Genomic DNA, 23,931 nt, shown 5'->3' on the forward strand with positions numbered 1-23,931 from the left:
ACATCAATTGTGTAAAGCACATTTGTACATTCATTGCCCTCATCATTCTCAAAACATTTGCTCTCCATATCAGCTCATTTCCCCCTCACTCCCCTCTCCCTCATGAACCCTTGATAATTTATAAATTATTATTTTGTCATATCTTGTCCTGTCCGACGTTCCCCCCTTTACCCACTTTTCTGTTGTCTATTCCCCAGGGAGGAGGTCACATGTAGATCCTTGTAATTGGGAGCCCCCTTTCCAACCGGCCCTCCCTCTACGTTACCAGTATCGCCACTCACACCCCTGGTCCTGAAGGGATCTTCCACCCTTGATTCCCTGTGTTTCTAGTTCCTATCTATACCAGTGTACATTCTCTGGTCTAGCCATATTTGTAAGGTAGAATTGGGATCATGATAGTGGGGGAGGAGGAAGCATTTAGGAACTAGAGGAAAGTTGTATGTATCATCGTTGCTACGTCACACCCTAACTGGCTCGTCTCCTCCCCAGACCCTTCTGTAAGGGGATGTCCTGTGGCCTACAAATGGACTTTGGGTTTCCACTCCACACTCCCGCCTCATTCACTATGATAGGATTTTTTTGTTCTGATGATGCCTGATACCTGATCCCTTCAACATCTCGTGATCCCACAGGCTGCTGTGCATCTTCCATGTGGGCTTTGTTGCTTCAGAGCTAGATGGCCGCTTCTTTACCTTCAAGCCTTTAAGACCCCAGAGGCTGTATCTTTTGATAGCCAGGAACCATCAGCTTTCTTTGCCACATTTGCTTATGCACCCATTTGTCTTTAGCGATCGTATCATGGAGGTGTGCACCCAATGATAGGATTTTTTTGCTCTTTGATGCCTGATAACTGATCCCTTCCACACCTTTTGATCACACAAGCTGGTGTGCTTCTTCCATGTGGGCTTTGTTGCTTCTGAGCTAGATGGCTGCTTGTTCACCTTCAAGCCTTTAAGACCCCAGATGCTATATCTTTTGATAGCTGGGCACCATCAGCTTTCTTCACCACATTTGCTTGTTCACCCGCTTTGTCTTCAGCGATTGTGTTGGGAAAGTGAACATCATAGAATGCCAGTTTAATAGAAGAAAATGAGAGAGTGCTTGAGTGGAAGCCCAACGTGGTTCTACCTTAATACTAAACCTATAAATATATGCACATAGGTCTATTTCCCCATCCTCATATAAATATATTTGCATATGTACATGCCTTTAGATCTCTATAAATGCCCTTTGCCTCCTAGCTCTTTACTCTATTTCCTTTGACTTTCCTCTTGTCCCACTATCATGCTCAGTCTTCATTTGGGTTTCAGTAATTCCTCTTGGTTCCATTACCCTTGATCATGCCCTACCAGGCCTCCTACACCCTCCTTACCAACATTTTGGATCACTTGCTGTTCCTTTGTCCCTGGGTTTGTTAACACCACTAACTTTCCCCCCACCTTCCCCTTTCCCATGTCCTCTCAGGACTGTCGGTCCTGTTGTTTTCCCCTCCAGATTGTTCATCCAGCTTATCTTATTTAGCCAGACCTGTGGAGTTAATAACATGCACAAAAACAAGACAGAGCAAAAGCAAGCAACAAGAACAACAAACCAATGACAAAAAAAACAAAACAAGAAAGAAAAGTTTATAGTTGGTTCAAGGACTGTTTATTGGCCTTTAGGAGTGTTTTCCAGTCCAGTCTGTTGGGGCACCACGCCCTGGCCCCAAAGTCCATCTTCAGCATTCCCTGGGGACCTCGCCGCTCCATTCCCTTGCTGTTCTGTTGCACCCCTTTAGTGTTTTGCCTCGGTGTGGCAGGATCAGATTGGGTTTAATTCCCACACTGTCTCCGGTGTGTCCCCTGTAGGGCTATGGGTCAGTGAGGGATGTCATGTCTCACAGTGGGGCCGGCCATGTGGTCCTCTCTGTTGAGTGGCTGCTCTAATCGGGAACATTGTCCTCAAGGCCTGATTCCAGTATTTCTTAATGATATACATATTCTTAGCTGTGTTCAGGCTCATGGGGACCCAGTGACAGGGTTATTGGACTTTGCAGAGTTTGGAATTCAGGCTACTTAAACAACCAGAATCTTTAAAGGGTGAGAGTTATACAGTGTAGTAGATCTGGGAGACCTGGGTTGGAGTCTAGTATTGATACTTAATCATTGAAGTGGTGATGTACAAATTACTTAGTATATTTTCTTTGCCTGTTTCACCATGGGTAAAAGGAAATTAATAGTTTTTAGTTATGAGGATTAAACAAATACAGGTAAAGCATTTAGAATAGAGCCTTGCACTAACAACTGCTCTATTAATGTTACTTAGAACTGTCATTGATATTATATGTTGACTACTCAAAAATCTTTATAGTACTACCATTGAGTCTTCAGCTTACAAAATGTCTGGGATAAAGATTGGGTCCTCTTTGAAAAAATAAGTTTAAAAAAATGTTTTAGGTATTAGAGTGTGACCTTTCTATAAAACAAAAAACAATTTACTCTATTCTTGTTTGATAAGTAAGTTCTAGGGAAGGAAAGTGAGTTGCAGGTTTAGATTGAAATGGGATGAAAGGTAGCATGGTGTAGAGCCTGTCGAGGAGCTGTACAGAGATGCTAGGAAATGCTGACTGTGTTTTCTGCAGGCTCTTTTGCCTCCCAGGGATTTCCCTATCAGATGTGTCCCTGAGCACAGGATGACTGATACGATGGCGTCTGTGGGTTTCCTCTCAGCCACTGTAGGCATTTCTTTAAGCACGGAAAAGAACCTTGGGGCTCTGCCACCTTGATGTGTGTCCCCTATATTTTTCACTTGGCTAATGTGGAGAGGGCTGCTTTCCATTGACCTGAACACACTTTGAGAAGCTCTGTAAAGATAATCAGGACACGGGAATGCTCACAACTTGTTCTGGGTTAACCCTTTCTGTAGTGGACGTGTACTTTGAGTATTTTCAGTAGATGTTTAGTGATAAAAGGGCCCTTCATGGTTCCAGCTATTTACAATGTTTCCCAAACTCTGTGTAAAATGTTTGTGGGGTGCTCAGAGTTGGTATGAGAGAATTCATTTGAAAGTAATTAGTGACCAAAGAGTTTCCATTGTTAGTAGGATGCACACAACATAAATACTGCCTCTCTCAAATAGTTTCTATCTTTCAAATAATCTGATTTTGGTGGTAAATTGGAACAGAAATTGGTGGGATTAATTTTAATCCATACTGGTTAGAGCTGAGAAAGCATGATAGCAAAACCTCCGCCCAAGGAGGTATTGCAATTTCTGGGAGACATTGTTCTTACCTGATCAGGTCCTAAGAACTGAAAGCCATGGTTAATAATCAGTATCACGTTTTTTAATGAACTTAAAAGAGTCTTCATAAATATGAAATAAAACTTGACTGCGGTGTAATAAGACATTTCAAGCTATCATTCCAAGGAGCCCAACCCATTTCACCAACTGTGGTCTTTTTTTTTTTTCTTTTTAAGACTGTGCTTTTTAGGGGAGATACCCTGATCACGAAGGTGGTTTTCCCAGGGCGAGGCTTATCCATTGCACCCAGGATGTGCTGACCCCTGCAATTTCCCCAAATGTGGGAAACTTGACTGCATAATTTGTGGTAGTGGGGGACTGCGTTCGCACTCTCCCCTGATAACGCATTTGCAAATAAAGACCTTCCATCTTCAAAAGACTGCTTTTTATTGTGTTGGGTTTTACAATTATTATTCAAAAAAAGATTGTGTGTGTGTGTGTGTGTGTGTGTGTGTGTGTGTAGGGCTTCGCACAGTGGTCAAGATCACTTGGCTGCTGACTGAAGTCCAGCGGTTTGACCGCACTAGTGAGTCTGTGAGAGAAAATGTGGCAGTCTGCTCCATAAAGATTAGAGGCTCAGAAACCCCAAGGACAATTCTAGCCTCCTATATGGTGTTGCGATGAGTTGTCATCAACTCTGGCAGTGAATTTGGTGTTTGATTTCAAGGATAGCCATTTTCTATTTTTATACGTTGTGCTTGAAATTGTCCTAGGGTTTGCGTTGTTTTTAACCTACGTTTTGAACAAATCACACACACACACACCCTTGGTTTTTCACTTGCAACATGTCACTCTTAGAGATGAGTTTCTTTATCTTGCGAAGCTTGGAGAAAGATTGGAAGATGCTTGAGCAGCATTGCCGCAGCCAGTGTCTTTTGCAGTCTTATGGTATCAGTATTAGGCAAAGTATCGGAAGCGCGAACATTAATGTTCAGGAGCCTGTAAATCCTATGATTCCCCATTCCCATGAGTCATGCGAGCTGTAGACCTGTGCTGCAAATAACATTTGCTAAGGAGAGAGAGGGAATGGTGTTTTATAACTAAGATTAGGTGCACATGAGTTGATGCCTAACCACTGCTGTCTTTGTACATAAAAGCCCGGCCCACTACCTGTCTTTGTACATTAAAAGCACAATTCTGGACCCAATAATTTGTACTTAATGCTTTTCCCTTCATAAGGATTTTAGCTGGTTTATGACTTGAGTTAAAACAAGGAAATAAAAGAGGAGACCTGCAGTGCTCTGTCCCTACCAACCAGAAGTCTCTTGTGTCTAAGCAAAATAGTTGCTTCTGTGTATTCGTGCTTGTGCCTTTGAAGGTGGTTTCTGCTTAAAAAGTGGTGGCTCTCTAGCATAGCTGTGGGGTAAATTGTGCCTCCCTCTTCTCTCAGGACGGACTTTTCCAGATGCTTTCCTGTCTTACTGGCTCTGTTTTCCTAGAAGATTCAGCCTGTCACTAAAACGCTTAAGGTCCCCACCTGCACTTTCTGTGGGATGCCCTGTTCCGGGACCCCTTCACCAGACCGTCAGGGTTACAAAGACGGCAGAGGATCTTGGTTCATAGGCAAACTCATTGGGGGACATATCTCCAAGTCCAGAAACACCCAGACTTTCTTTATTGCTTTTTTTCTATTTGGAGTAGCAGCTTTGCCTAGTGTAGATGAGGGTGGGGCTAGTGAGGGGGGCTTGTGTTTAAGGGGTTCAGAAGCAGGGGGTTTAAGTGTGTCTTTTGTGTTTGCAAGGCACTAACACCACTCCCGTCTGTATTTAAATGCTGTCCCCAGGTTACGACTATGGCTTTGTCTGCGTGGAGTTTTCACTCTTGGAAGATGCCATCGGATGCATGGAGGCCAACCAGGTTGCTTTATACTTCGGTCAAATGATGCTGAAAGGATATATTTTACATGAATGGGGAGGGAGGGTTTCAGATGATTTCCCTTTGGAAAGGTAGGAGAAAGCCATCTCTGGAGCATACCACATTCCAACCAACAAGCCATTATGAGGAGAAGCTGAAATGATGCCGGGACAGTTTCTCTATGAGAGTTCGTGGGTGCAGCGTGTTTTCAAAACCCTTTTGCAGTTGGATTAGATTCCAAAGACAATGGATAGGGAGGGGGGAGGACAGGTCTGGGAGTGTTTCCCTTGAATTGTGACTGAGATGGGGATCCTAATAACCAAGCATGATCTTTGTGACCCAACAAATGGCCTGGCACAGGGCTTCTAGATCATACTTACTCTCGGACCCAGGGTGATGGCCGCTCCTGTGGCACTCGGCCTGCCTGCGAGTGCCTTGTGTGCAAGAACGCCGTCAGGGAGGGGAGGCGAAGATGGCTCGGGTCTGTTTTAGTCATCGTTGTTCTTTGCCAACTCCAGCGTGTACTCAAGTCCTGGACTGCATAGAGTCAGAGCTGGTGAATCTGAGTCTACACTTAGGTTTGAACCATGTAGAGGCATTCCGCTTGACACTAGTATTGCCATTTGGGTCTGTAACTGAACCCTGACTGGTAGTTTGGGGGAAGGAATTACAAAATCACTAGAATCCTCCTTGTCGTGGTGTTCCCATTTTGGAAAAAAAAAAAAGTTTTCTCTCTGATGCCTGTTTTGGAAACTGGAAAAAGGAAGCTTAGTGATAGAGTTTTTTCTTCATGTAAACATTGCCTGTACTATGTTGGCTTTGTTTTCTGCAGTATATCTCATTACACTTAACCTTTCCTGTTGGCTATATTCTCCCCTCGTGTGTCTGAGATGACATGCTGTCAATACATTGGAGCAAGCTCTAATTAGAGGAAATGTTCCTGGTCCTATAGTATTATTATAACACCACCAGGTCCTCAGAGAGTAGGTGGAGTTAGGATCATACCTCGACCTGGCGGGCTTCTCATAGACTGATTTTTGCAGTGTATACCATTGAGTCAGTCTTGCATAAACACCACTAACTATGTACCAGAAACTATGCTACATGGCACCTTGGGAGAGAAGAATGAGGGTCCCAGTCTGTTGCCTGTAATTGAAGCCATCCGACACACTGTCCTCGTAGGAGAACACTCATTGAGAACACGCACCTTGTTACCATTGAATAGTTCTGAAGTCTTGTGGGGCAGTGCTCAGTGCTATGCACGGCAGGAATAAAGTGGAAGAGCCATGGCCAATACCATCTCGTTTGTACCATTTTCCCAACGTAGCATTTCTTCTACAGCAGTGGTTCTCACCCTTCCTGATGCCGTGACCCTTTCCTTTCATACAGTTCCTCATGTGGTGGTGATCCCCCAACCATAAAATTATTTTCATTGCTACTTCATAACTAATTTTGCTACTGTTATGAATTGGGCGACTCCTGTGAAAGGATCATTCGACCCCCAAAGGGGTCACCACCCATAGGTTGAGAACCACTGCTCTAGAGAGTAATGCTTTTTATCAGAGTTAATTTAACTTTTAATTTCAAAAATGCCAGTTTCACCCTCTCTTTCACCCCAACAAAAGCTCCTGTCTAAAATACCTATACACCTAGAACAGGGGTACTCAAACTTTTTAAGCGGGGGGCTAGTTCACTGTCCCTCAGACCCGTTAGAGGGCTGGACTATAGTTTTTAAAAAAACTATGAACAAATTCCTATGCACACTGAACATATCTTATTTTGGAGTGAAAAAAAGGGGGAGCAAAAACACCCGGCAGGCCGGATAAATGTCCTCAGCAGGCCGCATGTGGCCCGTGGGCCGCAGCGTAAGGACACCTGACCCAGAGTGTGCGCTTAAATAGAACCAGGGCAACCTGCTTTGAAAGCAGAACTATCCTCAGGCTGCTCTCTGTTTCCCACAGCTGGAAATGGCTCGTTTGCACAAGCAGCCGGAAGGTGAAGACATGCCTTAGAGACACTCCTGCTCAGCCTTCCGTGAACATTATTCTTAGGCCCTTGCCCAGTGAGTAGGACATCAGCAGGAGCATGGCCCCAATTCTTCTTGGTCTGAGGTTGAGAGTGTTTTTACAGGTGTGTGTCCTAGTGTGCAAGAGTACCAGGAAGAGAGTCTCTGCCGTGGGCTTTATAATTGCAGGCCAACAAGGTGCCAAAGTTTTTATGGTACCCATGGATCCAATAAACTTCAGATTTCTTTCTGCTCATATTCAGTACCCATTGGAGTTATTTCTTAATAAGGCATTCTTGCACATTCTCACTCCCATTTTCTATATTTTTATTCTCCCTGGGCCACGGACAGGGAGCATAGCATGGCGCTAGCATTGAACACAGCAGCAGCCTGCCTTGTTGAATTGTACAGATTTCAGGAGCCCTTGAGCATGCTCTGAATTTTTAGTGTGTGCACAAGTTCACTTTGATAGGAAGAAGAAAAAAATTTTTTTTCACAATGGGATTTATATGGACATATTTTCCATTGTGGTAAAATACATATAAAATAAAACTCCCCCCCCCCCACTTTTTTTCCTTTTCATTTTTAAGCCAGTAGCTTAGTGATGTAATGTACATTTACAATGTTGTATAATTATCTCCACTGTTTCTGAAACATGTTTATCTTAATCCAGGAAAATGTGTATCGTCTGATAGTGTATCACAGAAAAGAAGAGGCCAGGTTTTAGAGTTTGCTGTTACTGCCTACCTTAGTTAAATTACATTTGGCAAGTTTTTTAACTTCCCTGAGCTTCAATTCCCTCTGAGGAGTAATACTGGGACCTACTCTGTGGGGATCTGGGGTGCATTTACTGCAAGTGTGAGTCCCTGCAGTGTGCTGGGTGTCTGGATGCTGGGACTAAAGCTGTGAAGAAGACAGAAGACAGTAGCTTTGGTCTTCGTGGCAAAGGCAGTGTAAGCAAGCAGACTGGTTATATAACCATGCTAAGTGCTATGAAGAAAATGAAGCAGAGTGTTGAGAGGATGTGTGATGGGACACTTTTAGGTCAGGTGGTTGGCGAAGCTGCTTGAGGAATGACAGGGCATTTGGAATGGTGATTTGTGGTGAATGCTGTATGTAGGACTTTCTTTCCTGGCACGCTTGATTCAGGAGATGTAAGAGCTTTCTGTCAGCTTGCTTCCTAAGTATTGTGAGTTGTGTGAGCCTTGGTGAGGTCGCTAGGGATGCTCACTAAGGCCTTTCCCAGCACCTTTAAGGGAGCCTCACTTTAGGGGGCCGCACTGAGCATTGTGGCTAGGGAGACCCACAGGACACCACTTAGCCTGGAGCTGTATGGGGAACTATTTTCAACAGACGGTGTTGTTGCCATAGCTGTGTAGAAGGGGCAGAATCTTTCATTCTACCCCCGAAGGGTTTCTAACTGTGGTTACATGCCCTTACCACCCTTCTTTGCTGTCCAAGTCCCTGGGGATTTAGGGTGACTGCCATCTCTCTTGCTTCCTGGGTGTAAGAGCCCTGGTGGCATAGTGCATTATACATTGGACTATCCACTGCCAACTCAGCGGCTGGAACCCCATCCTGTCACACCGCCGGAGAAAGATGAGGCTTTCTACTCCGACAAAGATTGACAGTCTCGGAAATCCTCACGGACAGTTCTGCTCTGTCCTCGGAATCGGCTCGGTGGTGGTGGGAGTGTTTCTGGGTGTACCATTTACTGCGACTGCTGGAAAGGGAGGGAAATGAGCACTGTATTAAATTCTCAGTGGTTGGCCAGTGTGAGTCTTAGACCACCTCCTCCAACTGTTGTCATTTGGTCTGCAGGCATGAGACACTTAATGTTCTCCTTCATTCTTAAATTGGCAGAGTCGATGTTTATACCCAAGTATTCATTAAAATGCCCTCCTCCCCAAGAAACCTCTAGAAGAATTTATCTCTTCTGGAGTTTGTGCCGTTTACTTGACATCCTTGGTCTTTAGTTAAGGATGAGTTGATTATGTGACAGAATCAGCCTGACTTTACAAAGCATGCCAAAAAGGGGTACTGTTAGCACCTAATGTGAAATTTCTGAGTGTCCTCACCCAGGAGTGTGAGGGCGAGAGACTGTACAAGGGGGGGGGGGCAGGGGAGTGACACCAAAGTGCATGGCTGTACAGTTGTATGCAGTGTCTCACAGACATTTACAGAAGTGCCCTCTCAGAACAGCAAAAGCACTTTTTGTTTTTTGTGGACCTAGCTTACATAGCTGCAAGGATAAAAATATGCTAATTTACTTTTTGAATCTTCTGATGCTGTCTGGTCAGAGCTGTTAGTTTGCAGGCACTGGTATTGCTGTCAGTGTTTTTTATTTAAATAATAAAAATAACAGTTTTATTGACATAATTCATAGATCATAATTCACTAGTTCAGTCATATTAAAAAGAGTTGTATATTTCACCATAGTCGATTTTAGGCTGCCGGTGTTCTTATAGTTACTGATTTTGTCAAAATGTTTGCTCTTTTGACTACATTATTTTGGTAATTATTATTTGTGAATCTATATCAATAATGTTTTAAAGAATGAAGTAGTGATTGAAGGAGGAAAAAAATTTTATGCTCCCACCCAGTTACTAATAATGTTAGAATCCCATGTAGAAAGATTTTACAAAAGAATTTTGTTAATACTCATGAAACCTAAGAAATACTACATTTAAGCCAACTACATTTCCAACTCTCTGCCCTCCCGTCCACTCTGACTCACAGCGACACCACTGCACACGGTGGAATGGGCCCCTGGGTTCCCCCGGCTCGGTAGCTCTTTACTCGAGGTGAAAACCTTGTTTCTCTCTCATTGCAGGTCACAGCCCAGTGTGTAACCCTGTCTCCAGGTCTCTTTCCAACTCCACTGAGGTGGATTAAAAGATAATGGGATTTCTCTATGGACTGTTTGATGCTCCCTCATATTTGTCAAGGAGCCCTGGTGGCATAGCGGTTATGTATTGGGCAGTGATCAGAAAGGCCAGCAGTTTGAAATCACCAGCCACTTCAATGGAGAAAGATACGGATTTCTCTTCCCATAAAGAGCTGTAATCTGGGAAACTCACAGGAGCGGTTCTCCCCTATTCTATAAGGTTGCTATGAGTCTGCATCGACTCTATGCCAGTGAGTTTTGAGTTCAATATTTATCACATAGCATTGTCTGATTCGTTGAAGTTAAACATCCCTAAGATTCTATATGGTTTGGTATGGGAGGAAGTCTGTCCAGGAGCGTGAGTCAGGGCGGGGCTGACACCAACTGCTCTTGATGACATCAACTCTAGTGACCCCATTGGGACTTTGATTCACTGGCATTTATCTGGCATGGGGCGTGAAGGTTGTGGACTATGTGTGAGGGCTATGAACTGGTGCTTTGGGGTTAAGTAAAGTGAAGAGAGGTGGGATGACTGATGTCCAGGATGTCTGTGAAAGTTACCTGGAGAAGCCAGATATGAATGGGATTTCTTCTTGTTATTCAATTCACGCAGTAGGGAAAACTTGTGTCTTACAAATGGGGAGACTATTTGTGAGGCCACAGGGGACAATCTAGATGAAGATCCGGGTTGTGGGAATCATTTCCAAGTTGGTAGAAATGAGGAGACTTTGAAATGCTTTGTAATTTATATTGGTTATGCTCGGAGTAACAACAAGCAGCTATTTTTATAAATACTTGCATGGTTGTGGTGTTGCCTAAACAACCTTTATTCCCAAACATCTTCACTGACAAAAATGTAACATCCTGGCCAGAGCTCACGGGGGCAACTCATGGCCTTGCCATTCTTTCTGGAAATTTCTTCGCAACACCTTCTGGTTGCTCTCAGCAGGGCTATTGATCGGAAACAAAATGGAAAATTGTATTATAAAATGAATGTCAACTAAGGATTGTTGAAGATCTCACTCAAAGGAAAGTTGGGTATTGGAAGAATTAAAGGTGACTTTAAGGATTATGATTTGATTGTGCAATTGAGTGTAGAGCGGACAAGATGCAGTTTAACACAGAAGCTAAAGGTCAGGTTATGGGCCCTCTGCCTAGGGCTGGATTCCTGCACGCTCATCACTTACTGTGTAATTTAGGCAAGTGGCTCACCCTCTCTGTGTCCTGCATCCCTCTGGGTATTAGCTGAGTGAATGCACATATGGTGACCAGAACTGCGTCTGGCACGTGATAAATGTAAGGTTACCAGGCTTTCTGGCCTACAGCCACTCCAGTCTCGGCTTCAACAGTACTTCTCATTCAGATGATTGGTATGTACCATGGGCAGGACTGCTTGTAGGCCTCTTTAGGGATTTCTATTGCCTTGGTCTTCAAATACAAGTTCTCCTGAGGGAGAAAAAATCTCATATTAAGAGAGAGCAGAATACAGGACGACATGAGCATGGAGCACAGTTAAACCACCCTGGAAATCTAACTTGAGACTTTAGGACTGTAAGCTGTGATACCTAGTAGCTTTGGTAAGCCTCTCTCCAATTACAAAAGCCAGACCCCTGCCATGTAGTCTGTTCAACTCATAACAACCCCTTATAGGATTTCCAAGACTGTCTTTTTTATAAAAATCATTTTATTGGGGGCTTGCATAGCTCTTCTCACAATCCATCCTTCCATCCATCCATTGTGTCAAGCACATTTGTACACTTGTCGCCATTATCATTTTCAAAACATTCTCTTTCTACTTGAGCCCTTGGTATCAGCTCCTCATTTTTTCCTTCCACCCTCCTTCATGAACCCTTGATAATTTATAAATTGTTATTATTTTGTCATGTCCTACATTGTCCGATGTCTCCCTTCACCCACTTTTCTGTTGTTTGTCCCCCAGGGAGGGGGTTATATGTAGATCATTGTGATCGGTTCCCCCTTTCTCCTCCCACTTTACCCTTACTCTCCTGGTATTGCTACTATCATTATTGATCCTGAGAAGTTTAATCTGTCCTGGATTACCTGCATTTCCAACTTTTATCTGTACCCATGTACCTGCTCTGGTCTAGCTGGATTTGTAAAGTAGAATTGGGATCATGATAGTGGGGGGGCGGGGTGAACATTAAAGAACTAGAGGAGAGTTGTGTGTTTCATCAGTGCTATACTGCACCTTGACTGGGTCGTCTCTTCCATGTGACCCTTCTGTAATGTCCAGTTATCTACAGATGATGGGCTTTGGGTTTCCACTCTACACTCCCCCCTCATTCACACTGATATGATTTTTTTGTTCTGGGCCTTTGATTCCATCGACACCTCATGATCACACAGACTGGTGTACTGACTGCTAGTTTATCTTCAAGCCTGTAAGATCCTGGGCACTATATCTTTTGATAGTTGGGCACCATCAGCTTTCTTCACCGCATTTGCTTACGCACCCCTTTTTTCTTGAGCGTGGTGTCGGGAAGCTGAGCATCACAGAATGCCATGTTATTAGAACAAAGTGTTCTTGTGTTGCACTTGAGTTAAGGCCCAATGTCCATCTGGTACCTTAATACTTAACATATAAATACATAGATGTACATAGATCTATTTCACTGTTGTTATATATAAATGTGCTTGCATATGTACGTGCCTGTATTTAGACCTCAATAAATGTCGTTTGCCTCCTAGTTCTTTCCTCTATTTCCTTTTACTTTACTCTTGTCCTACTATCAGGTTTGGCCGTCATTCAGGTTTCAGTAATTCCTCTCAGTTACATTGCCCTTCATCATGCCCTACCAGGCATTCTATACCCTTCTTGCTATCAGTTTTAGATCACTTGTTGTTCCCTTGTCCCTGGGTTTGTTAATACCCACATATTTCCTCACCACCCCTCTCCCATCCCCCCGCCAACCGTCCGTCCTATTATTTTTTCCTTGCTGTGAGTCTTTATGGGAACAACTAACTTCATTTTTCTCCTTCAGAACAGCTGGTGGGTTTGAACCTCAGACCTGGAAGTTTGTCATTCAGCACTTGCCCAACAGTGCCCCCAGGCTTCCCTCTCCAATGATAAGAATTGTTCTAAATTCCAAGAAACCTCTATCATTCGACAGTTTCAGAGGAAAGTCTGGTGCCTCTTACAATGACACTTATGATTATTTTCATCATACATAAACCAAGGTTCATTTCTGTGGGCAGAATAATTTAGTTCTTAATTTGTGCTAAACTGGAAATGTGCCTGTATATTTTAACCTTTGGCTTCCAATGAGGTTGCATCTCTCTGTTTCAGCTTGTATTTTTAGTTAATGTTTGGCTTTTTATAAAAATGGATGTACAAGTGTTAATTTTATAGTCTTCTGGCCTTTTGGGGCCTGATTACAGATGGTTGTTGGAAAAGGCTGCAGAATATGTATGATTCTAATTAACAAGCTCAGAGCTTATGCAGATGCACGATTCAGGATGTGACCTGTATAGCTCCTGACTGTGTAGGACCAGGAGCACAGAAAGGTTTAGCAATCCCTGTTACATCCAGCTCCTAGCTTTCTGTAACTTTTGGTCTCAGTTGTCCCTTCCGTCAATGTGGATATTCCTAGTAAGTGCCTCAGAACAGTCATGAGGTTAGAGTACAAATGGATAAGTAGTGGTTGGTGGTATGGATTTTTTGTTGTTGTTGAGTTGATTTTAGGTTGCCATTGAGTCGGTTCTGACCCATAGAGGCCCTGTGGAGAGCACATGGAAACACCGCCCCACCCTGCGCCATCCGCACCGTTGTTCCTATGTCTGAGTCCGTCGATGCAGTCGCTGTGTTAGTACATCTCATTGAGGGCCTGCCTCTTTTTTGCTGCCCCTCCATTGCACCGAGCATGATGTCCTTCTCCACGGACCGGTCTGTCCTAACAATATATCCCAAGTGTGTAAGACAAAGTTTTGCCATCTTTGCCTCTGGCCATACTTTTTCCAAGGTATTGAATACGGAAGGCTGCAAAAGAATACATGCATCTGAATTGTGGTGCCGGAGAACAATATTGAAAAGTACTATGGACTGCCAAAATGACAAATGGATCTGTGTAGGAAACTGATCTGTCTGTTGTTGAGAGCATGTAGTAAAAGATCTCGGCTTAGCTGACTATTTTTACTCTACTTGGACTCCAGATTCATAGGTCCCTGGCAAGTGGCAGCTGGATTTGTAGCAGCAGGTTCAGGTGATGCTGCAGCCCAGTTCCCCTCCCATGAGACTAGATGTGTGGACTGAAAGAAAGCAAGAGGGCCTGGGTAGCACCTGTCCTGACCGTGTCTAGAGGGATAAGTGCACCAGCACTTAAGGCAGGAGGCTGACGGACTATTGCCCTTCCAGCCTTTTTCTTTCTGAAAGCCAGCATTGCAGGTAGTTAGTTCTCCCATGACCAGAATCACTCTGACTACAGGTAGCATTCAACATTATTAGACAATCTTCTACATCCAAGAGAAACTTTCAGGTTATAACTTATCTTTCTGATCTATTACCGTATATTCTCGTGTATAAGCCGGGTTTTTCAGCATTTTTTTTTAGATTAAATCTGCATTGAATGTTTAATGATTAACCTTTTCCACTTGTACATTTAACACAACATACCTTCTAAATTGAAACGCTTTTAGTATTATACCTTAAAGTTGACATTTTCTGCCAAGTTATCACAAGATGCATTATCTGAAGAATAAGGAAGTATTCTAATTTGTTTCACATAATGAAGTAACCCACAAATGCTGAGATATACATTCACAAATAACTTTCCTTTCTCATTTACATTCAAAAGATTGGTGAATCCAGAAGAATTCCTGTAGTCACTACATGGAGCAGACTGTACCAGTATTTCAATAGTTTATTCCAACCCATTTCTTCTTTTATACTCTAAAACATCTTCATTATGTTGCTTGATGAGATAGACCCACAGGAAAACTGTGGTGCCCAAGGTCAGTCCAACCTTCAGCCAATCAGGTTTGCTATTTATCGGCTCCTGAACGTAGAACTTCGACCTCGCTGAAAGACCGCTCGGGAGCCGGGCCGGGGTCAGCAGCCGGGAGAAAGGGCGCAGGACCGCGGGCGGCGCCATCTTGACGACGTCAGCATTTTTTTTGAGGTTGCAAAAAGAAAAGAAAGTTTATTCAGCAACCCACCACCAAGACCATGGCTACAAAATAACACTTTTGCCAAATGCAAATAGTATAGAATCATCCCCAGAAAGGGTCACAATCAGGTGGCTGTTGACAATGACAAAGCAGACTGTTTCCATCACCACTCCCCAAGCCCACCCGAGTCAGAGTTGACTGGTCATGTCACCCAGGAGCACTTCTGCCCCTGCACCCACTCGGTGTCATCAGCGGTATCGTTGCTATCGTCCTCCTGGGTGGAATGCCCGGGGCTGCCCTGGCCTGGCTTCCCCCACCAGAAAGGCGCTCCTCCCTCCGGGGAAGGAAGCTCTGGTCATCTTTCGCAGATTCCTGCCACTCCTTGGCTACCAGCTGCCACTTCTCGGCCTCCCCAGAGTACAAGTCAGCTGCTGCTTCCTTCCTAGAGGGACCAACATGGCCCTTCGGTCGACAGCTTCCCAGTTCACTCTCCACTAGTGGAAGAGGACTGTTTCTCTGGAGCCTGCAGCCAGTCCCTGCCCCTCAAGAAATCAGAGCCCCCACGGATTGACTCTCCCTTGGAGTACTTGGGCTGTTCTTGGTTATCTGAGGGGTGCTGCAATCTACTGGGGGCTCCCACTGGAGCAGCTCATTCTGAGACCACCTGGAGCTGTGTCCCAGCCCTGACCACAGGCGTGGGGACAGACCACGGTCTGGGAAGGCAGGCTTACTTCTGGAGGATCTGGACTCCTCAGTGGGTCCAGCTCTCCAGGCACCTGGCTTGGTGGGAGGCTGCCACCTTTCATGCTGGCCCCCTGAGTGCTCCAGAGAGTCCAACTGTTTTGTGGGATGCAACCATCTCGGCAGGGACCAGGCTTGGCCCATGGCTGCGAGGAGTCTGTGTGACAGGAGCCTCAGCGGGATCAAACTGAGAGCAACTCAGTGAAAAACCAGCTTCTTCTCTAGACCCAACCTGTGTGGCTGTAATGACAGCACACCTGTGAACTCAGGCCCCACAGACTCTCAGAAAAGGGGTCGTAGGCTGGCTTCTCATGTTGGGGAGGCTGGTCAGTCCCAGATGTGGAGGCTTTGGGCATAAGAAAACAGACCCAGGGTCAGAGGGTTCAAGGCAGACTCAGGTTCCAGGATGCTTCACATTTTTTAATGCAGTTTTTGTGGTAAAATTAGCTGCCTTGGCTGATATTCTGGTCGGTTTATATTCGAGTATATAAGGTACTTTGCAGGACTAGGTGTTAAGGTATTGTCAGTTTGCCCTCAGATTCCATGGGATATGTGTGCCTTTTTCTTATTGAGGGTGTTTATGGTGTGCCTTTGATAATTTTCAGATCAGTGTAGGTAGGCTTATCTAGAACCATATTTACAACCTTACATGGTGAAATTAGGAGTCATAATGTGTTAACAAAATCTGTAACTAAATGAAATGTGATTTCCAAAGGAAACTGTAAGAGAAAACTTCTGGAGAGGATGAAAATTTTGTAGGATTGGATAATGGTAATGGTTGATCAACATTGCGAGTGCAGAATACTAAAATCCTATTGAATCGTACACGTAAAATACTGGGTTTTATGGACTATGGATTATTTCAGCAGTGAAGAATAATCTGGATTAAAACGTCAATTGTATTGAGGTTGAGAAACCCTGGTCTCAATGGTTCCAACAGAGGGGTGTTTGGCACAGCACAGCCTCGCCCCTGAGCGTAGAATGAGATTTGCTCCATGAGCCAGAATAAGATCCCTTAAGTAGCAGAGGGGTCAACTAAGATAGCATTAACTCACCACCATCATGTCATTTCTAATTCATAATGACCCTATGGAACAGGGTAGAGCCACCCTTGTGGGTTTCTTAGACTGTAAGAGTCTAAGGAGTAGAAAGCCTCATCTTTCTCCTGTGGGGTGACTGGTACTTTTGAACTGCTGACATTGCACTTAGCAGCCCAGTGTGTAACCCACGCTGACAGGCTCCCTCAGATGATTAAAGTAGTCTACTGTGCTTCAGACAAAGAGTTGGGGTCAAGCCAGTATATCCCATGCATTTGATAGTAGTTACTGGGAAAAAAATAAATTGAGATTTTTCTAAACAGATGGTACATCACATATCAGATAACTTTTCTAGGGAAATTTAAAAAATGTGGGTGCTGGTTTTTACAGCCCTAGTTATAGTGTATTAAACATTTGAAGCTGCTATGGAACATCTTTTCATAAATTTTATTTTTTAAGAAAGTTTCATGGAGCCCTATAATTGAGATCAGTAAGAGATCTTTTAACATGGTAGTTTCTTTGCATCATCAATGGAATGCTATGGAACACTGCTTGGTATGTTTGGAACCACACTGGAAATATCAAAACACAGCTCATTTGTAATAGTAAGTGCTGTGTACATGCCTGGGCTAAGTGGGATTCATTTATTAATTTAATTAGGAATTGATTAAATTTATATGAAAGAAATGGATTGAATTCATTTGTTAAATTACCGTGTATATACTTGAGTATAAGCCGAGTTCTTCAGCACATTTTTATGCAGTTTTTTGTGGTAAAAGTAGGTGCCTTGGCAGGTATTCGAATCAGCTTATACTCGAGTATATACGGTAACTATTTCCTAATGACAATGACTACATCTCCTGATGCCCTAGAGCAGGTTGTCTCTATAGATGTCTCTGGAGAAGGACATCAAGCTTGGTAGAGGGTAATTGGAAAAGACCCCCTATGAAGTAGATTGACACAGTAGTTGGTACAATAGGCTCTAGCACAGCATGAACTGTGAGGATGGCACAGGGCTGGGCAACATTTCATTCTAATGTGTGCAGGGTCGCTGTGAATTGGAGACAACCGGACAACGCTCCAAAATACCAACAACAGGAAAGACTCAACAATAGTAGGAAGACTCCCACATATTCTTCACAATACAATGGTCACATTAGAAAATTATTAATATTGCATCATCTATAGCAGGGGAGTCACATTGGTAGCCCATGGGCCGCATGCAGCCCCCGAGGTAATTTTTGTAGCCCACGATGCTCTGAAATAAAATGAAAATAGGAAAAAATTGTTAGGAAGAAAGTAGTGCTTAGGGGAGATGGAGGCAATACCATATACACAATTCTCTCATTGCATTACGTTTTCTTATATTCTTCTGGTCTAGAATCAAATTCTGTTTGGTTGCTGTGTCTCCTTTTTCTGTGACAACCCCATGTCTTTCATGGCCTTGGCACTTCTGAATAATACTGGCCAGTTATTTTGTAGGATGTCTCTCAATGTGAGATTTTCTGATGTTTTCCTCATAATTAAATTCAGGTTATACAAAGTCTGACAGTGCCCAACTACCACTACTGACAGCTCGGATCAGATCAGGTAGTCTGGTAGCGTTCCTGAAGCAGTTAGAAACTCCTCATGCCTGGTACTGGACCCTTTTCCAGGGATCACTTTTCAAGCAAACAATAGACGGTTCAATAAAGTCATCACCACAAGCGAAGAATGAACTCCGTGAAACAAGCATGCAGGAGAGAAAGGGCAGCATGTGCCCCCAAACAAAGCTTAAGTCATAGGAAACCCCTTACTCATGAGTGCATTCTGACTCATGTTATAAGGTTCCAACTCACAGTGGCCTTGTGTATAATTATTCTATCTTGGTCTCGGGATTTTGAGAACTGTTCCCACCTTTTCCTCCCATTCCATCCAGGAGCTTTTTAAAATGTGACCCTTTGCAGAGTAGTTGGCAGTGGTAGCCAGGTAGCCTCTAGTTCTTCAGATTTCAGGGTTGTGGAGGCTGGAGACTGATGGCTAAGGGGGTCCATCAGTCCATGGGACTGGTTGTTTCCTATGTCCTTAGATTTTTCTCACTCTTCTGGGTGGGAAAGATCAATGAGCTTTTAAGACTCCAATCGCTAACTCATTGAAGTTCTTTATGAACTATATTATGTCAGTTGACCTGGGTGTCCCCTGAGAGTATAGCTTTGAGCCCCCAGGTCCAGCAACTCATTCCCTGAAGGGTTTGCTTATGTTTAAGAAGTTTTCATAACTTTGTCCCCCAAATGCTCCATGACATTCATGAATACATTTGCAGTAAAGGTAAATAAAATACATAAATAGAAATATCCTCTGTCAAGCCTCTGTTCAGTAGTGTACTCCCTATCGCTGTTATGGGAATGTGTATGCAACAGTGTTTATCTCTGTTGTCTTTTAATCTTGTTGTCTTTAAAACTTCCCAGTTTCTTCTCCACCCCTCACTTTCAAAGATTTTTTTAAAATTAAGAAACAAAAAGAAGTCAGAAGAAGCGAAGTCAAGACTATAAAGTGGTTGCTTAATGATGTCCCATTGAAACACAAAATTCTCCTCATTTGAAGAGAATGAGCAGGAATATTGTGTGGAGGACTTTCTGATGCAGCTTTCCTGGGCATTATTCTGCTAAAACTTTGACTAATTTTCTTAAAACACTTAGAAACAGGCAACAGGCCTCAAAAAACTCTTGTCATAAGCAGGGGCATAAGCAAATGTGAAGAAAGATATAGCATCTGGGGTCTTAAAGGCTTGAAGATAAACAAGCAGCCATCTAGCTGAGAAGCAACAAAACCCACATATGGAAGAAGTACACCAGCCTGTGTGATCACGAGGTGTCAACGGGTTAGGTATCAGACATCAAAGAATGAAAAAATCGTTGTGTATGAGGCGGAGTGGAGACCCAAACCCCATCTGGAGGCAACTGGACATCTTACTGAAGGGTTGCTGGGAGGAGACGAGCCAGTCAGGGTGCAGTGTAGCACCGATGAAACATACAACTTTCCTTTAGTTCTTTAATGCTTCCTCCCCTACACTATCATGATCCCAATTCTACCTTACAAATTTGGCTAGACCAGAGCATGTACACTGGTACAGATAAGAAGTGGAAACACAGGGAATCCAGGACAGATAAACCCCTCAGGACCAATAATGAGAGTAGCCATACCAGGAGGCTCGGGGGAAGGTGGGGTAGAAAGGTGGAACCAGTCACAAGGATCTACATATAACCCCCTCCCTGGGTGATGGACAACAGAAAAGTGAGTGAAGGGAAACATTGGACGGTGGAAGACATGACAAAATAATAATTTATAAATTATCAAGGGTTTGTAAGGGAGGCGGTAGGGAGGGAGGGGGGAAATGAGCTGATACCAAGGGCTCAAGTAGAAGGCAAATGTTTTGAGAATGATGATGGCAACAAATGTATAAATGTGCTTGACACATTGGATAGATGTATGGATTGTGATGAGAGTTGTACGAGCCCCCAATAAAATGATTCAAAACAAAACAAACAACAACAGTCTCTTGTCATGACCTTTGCTCTTCACCTTTGCTCTTTTGTTTGGACTTGACCATTTCTACCACTTGCTAGCCGCTGCTTTGTGTTTTGTCTCCGGGTCTTTCTTGTGGCGCCATGTTTCGTCTTGTTTCAGTTCCTAGAAGAAACGCTACATACAGGCTCTTGCTGATCCTAGTTTAAAATCTCCAGTGGAAGCTGTCCTCTTGTCTACAGCTGATCTGGTCACAGTTTGGACATCCATCAAATTGAGAGTTTGCTCAACTGAATTTTTCAGTCAGAATTGTGTAAGTTGAACCAATGGAAAGGTCTATGGTGTGGACTTTTTTTTTCTGCTGTTAATAATCTGTACTCTTTAATTAGGGCAGGAACAAGATTGCTTCCTGAAAATTAATGCAGACGGTCTACTGTGGGCTCCATCTTCAACACCATAACATACATCCTTTTTAAAAATAAGCTATTTTTAAACTGTTCATTTCATTGGGCATTGTCTCATACATTTTTTATAAAGCATCAGTCATTTCACCATTCTTCCCACCAATTTTACCATATATTTGATGTTAATTCTTGCTTTAATTTAGCAGAATTCATGTTGCTCTGATAGGGTTTTTTCAAACTGACATCTGTCTTACCTTTTCTGATTGCCTCACACCACACCCTGTTAAGACATGTTACAAAAAGTTAATATGAGTTTATATTAGTGTTTAAAAAAAAGTCCATGCATAATTTTCATACTACGCATTTTCCATGAACCCTTTGATATATATATATACATGCATGCATATCCATTCATGTATATATAGGTAGTCCCTAATTTATAGCAGGGTTTTTAAAAATAACATTATACTATGTACAGTCTTAGGTATGTAATTTGCTATTGTGATGTCATTCTCTAAGAAAAACTAAAACTGAATAAATATTTTGATTATAGGCAATAATAATGAAACTTTAGAATAAAAGGAGATCTTTGCCTCTTCTACGCCAAAATCCACTTAAAATGGAAATATCAGAGCAGAACCCCATTGTAAAGTGGGGATTACCTGTATATGTTAAAAATTTTAATTTTGTTTTAAATGCTTTAATTCTAGTCTGATAACATAGGGTTCATTCTAGATTTTGCCCTTTATTTTTAATTATTTTCTCAAGCAGTGAGAAATAGCTCTCATCTACCATATATTTATTTGTTTGCTCAATCCTAGAGCATAAACTATAGAGAATAGTCTTTGGGTACAGTTTGCTTGTGTTTTAAAGTCCTGAACAATTTACTTCTGGCTTTATTACTAACTGAAAGATTGCATTTGGACCCAAGCAGGGAGAAGCCATGGGAGAAAGGCCTGGCAATCTGCTTCCATTAGAAATGACAGCCAAGGAAACCTATCACATGAGACTGCCACGCATCCGTTTCAGCAGTCTTAGACTGTGTGGCCCCTAATAGAATTCCCATTGTTGCTTAGGTTTCCTAGTCTTCAGTGTGGTTATGTTATTCATTCTATAGGTGATGGGAGAATATAAGTTGTAAAAGACTTTTCTATACTGCTCTTACCGCTTTGATGTGTATTTTCCCAGAGTTTTGTATGCATATATCATTTTTTGTGTACATATTTACAAAGTAGGATAATCTTACATTAATGACCTTTTCACATCAAATATTGTAGAAAGTCCTTTCTTGTCGTGAAATGTATTTTAATCACATCGCTTTTAGTATATTTGTAATGTCTCTGAGGGCTCTAGTCTCTTCACACCCTTTCCAGCAGGTTCACTGCTGTGTAGTTTTCCAGTGTAGCACACACCTTTCATTGGGTGGGCCATGGGGAACATGTGGGTTCTTGTTCGGACCCGATCAAATGATGGTCCCATCAGTTCTTTCTCAGTGCACGGGTGCACTTGTTTTTGCGAATACACATCTGAGTGGACTTGCTGGATAGGATGTGTACGTTTTGTTACTTAGTAGTTCGAGCTTGTGCTGACTGCTGCCTACAAGTAATCACTAAGTACCGTATATACTCGAGTATAAACCGACCCAAATATAAGCTGAGGCACCTAATTTTACCACAAAAACTGCATTAAAAATGTTCTGGGAAACTTGGCTTATACTGGAGTATAGACAGTAGCTATAATCCCTGACTGCTGTTTATGCCTTTGCCCTGGGAACATAACAGTCTTTAAGAGCATATTATTTTATTTTGGAATTCGGTTTCTCTTTTTTAAAAGGACCCAAATCCACTGCTATCAAGTCAGTTCCAGTCCAGCAGCCCTCTGTTGGGTTTCCAAGGATGTCAGTTTTTAGCTTCCTTCCTCTGAGCACCTGGTGGTTTCAAACAGCTGGCCTTGTGGTCAGCAGACCAATGCTTAGCTGGCAGTGCCACTAGAGCTGCTTTCATGTGTCAGACTCATTCCATTCATAAATGTAAGCAGACAGTTAGCTTCTTCATTCACATCCTTTCTTGATGTTCCTTTTAGTCAGAGTCCTCTTATTTTTCAGTGCATATGGTAATTACAGAGCTCTGGTAACAGTAATTACCACAGGGTCAGCTCTTCAAAACCACCAGCCGACTCCGAGGGAGAGAGACAGGGACAGTTCTACCCTGTCCTATAGGATCACTATGAGTTGGTGAGTTTTTAATGCTAATGGAGAATCCGAGCTGTCAGCCGATGGAGTGATGGTTAGCGTGAGTGTGGCAGTGGTGTACACACAGAAAAGGCTCACTAAGTGGTTTTTGGTGGGGGGAGGTGGGGGAAGGGTGGGATTGTGACAGAAATGAAATGATGAAATAACGGAATTCCTGCTTTGTTAGTAGTCTTAACATCTGAAAGCCTTATTTATTTGTTTTCATTGAGGTATAATTCACATACCATGAAACCTATCCTTTCCTTTGGTTCACAAAATTATGCAGCTATTACTACTTTGAGGGTGCTTCAACCTTCTGGTCGAATGACCCTTTCACAGGGGTCTCCTGATTCATAACTGTAGCAAAATTACAGTGATGAAGTAGCAATGAAAATAATTTTGTGGTTGGGAGTCACCACCACATGAGAAACTGTATGAAAGGGTAGAATGTTTGTTCCATCCCCAGAAGAAACCCATTAGCAGCTAATTCCTCCACAGTCCTCCATTGTTGTCGTGATGGTAGAACGTGCATCTCAGGGTGCTCCCAGGCATCTGTCTCTCTAGCTAGACTTGTCTGTTTGAACACTTCATATAAATGGATTCCGTGTGTGTGTGTGTGTGTGTGTGTGTGTCTGGTTTCTTTTCACTTAGCATAATGTTTTTAAAATTCTTTCATGTTGTATGTTTTATTCTTTTTATTGATGAATAATTTGTATAAATGAAGACTACAGTTTATTCAGCGTGCACTATGAGGACAATACAGGACTTCCCATCAGTTTATGGACAGTTAAGTTGTTTCCACTTTTGACTGTGATAAAAATTGATGTTTGCAGGAATTTCTGTATACATACATCTATAATGGGATT

The 23,931-nt window shown here is 42.9% G+C and overlaps 2 protein-coding genes and 1 non-coding gene across 6 annotated transcripts in view; 2 read left to right on the plus strand and 1 right to left on the minus strand.

The window, feature by feature from the left end:
* RBM6 (RNA binding motif protein 6) overlaps window positions 1–23,931 on the plus strand; it is a 100,795-nt gene that overhangs the window by 47,719 nt on the left and 29,145 nt on the right. For 3 of the 4 annotated variants that reach the window (XM_075547395.1, XM_075547396.1, XM_075547397.1), the window contains exon 6: window positions 5,063–5,136. The exons of the other annotated variant lie outside the window; for it this stretch is intronic. In XM_075547395.1, the coding sequence (XP_075403510.1) occupies window positions 5,063–5,136 (74 nt within the window). The remainder of the gene's footprint in view (window positions 1–5,062; window positions 5,137–23,931) is intronic. 4 annotated transcript variants of the gene reach the window in all.
* Window positions 3,454–3,618, plus strand: LOC142447340 (U1 spliceosomal RNA). The gene has a single exon (XR_012784081.1). It is a non-coding gene; the product is annotated as a U1 spliceosomal RNA (small nuclear RNA).
* On the minus strand, window positions 14,861–15,138 carry LOC142445498 (NADH dehydrogenase [ubiquinone] 1 subunit C1, mitochondrial). Its single transcript, XM_075547394.1, has one exon. It carries the CDS (start codon window positions 15,131–15,133, stop codon window positions 14,903–14,905), a length of 231 nt encoding a protein of 76 aa, XP_075403509.1. The 5' UTR covers window positions 15,134–15,138; the 3' UTR covers window positions 14,861–14,902.

This window comes from Tenrec ecaudatus, chromosome 4 (assembly GCF_050624435.1).
Source record: "Tenrec ecaudatus isolate mTenEca1 chromosome 4, mTenEca1.hap1, whole genome shotgun sequence".
Taxonomy (NCBI): Eukaryota; Metazoa; Chordata; class Mammalia; order Afrosoricida; family Tenrecidae; genus Tenrec; species Tenrec ecaudatus.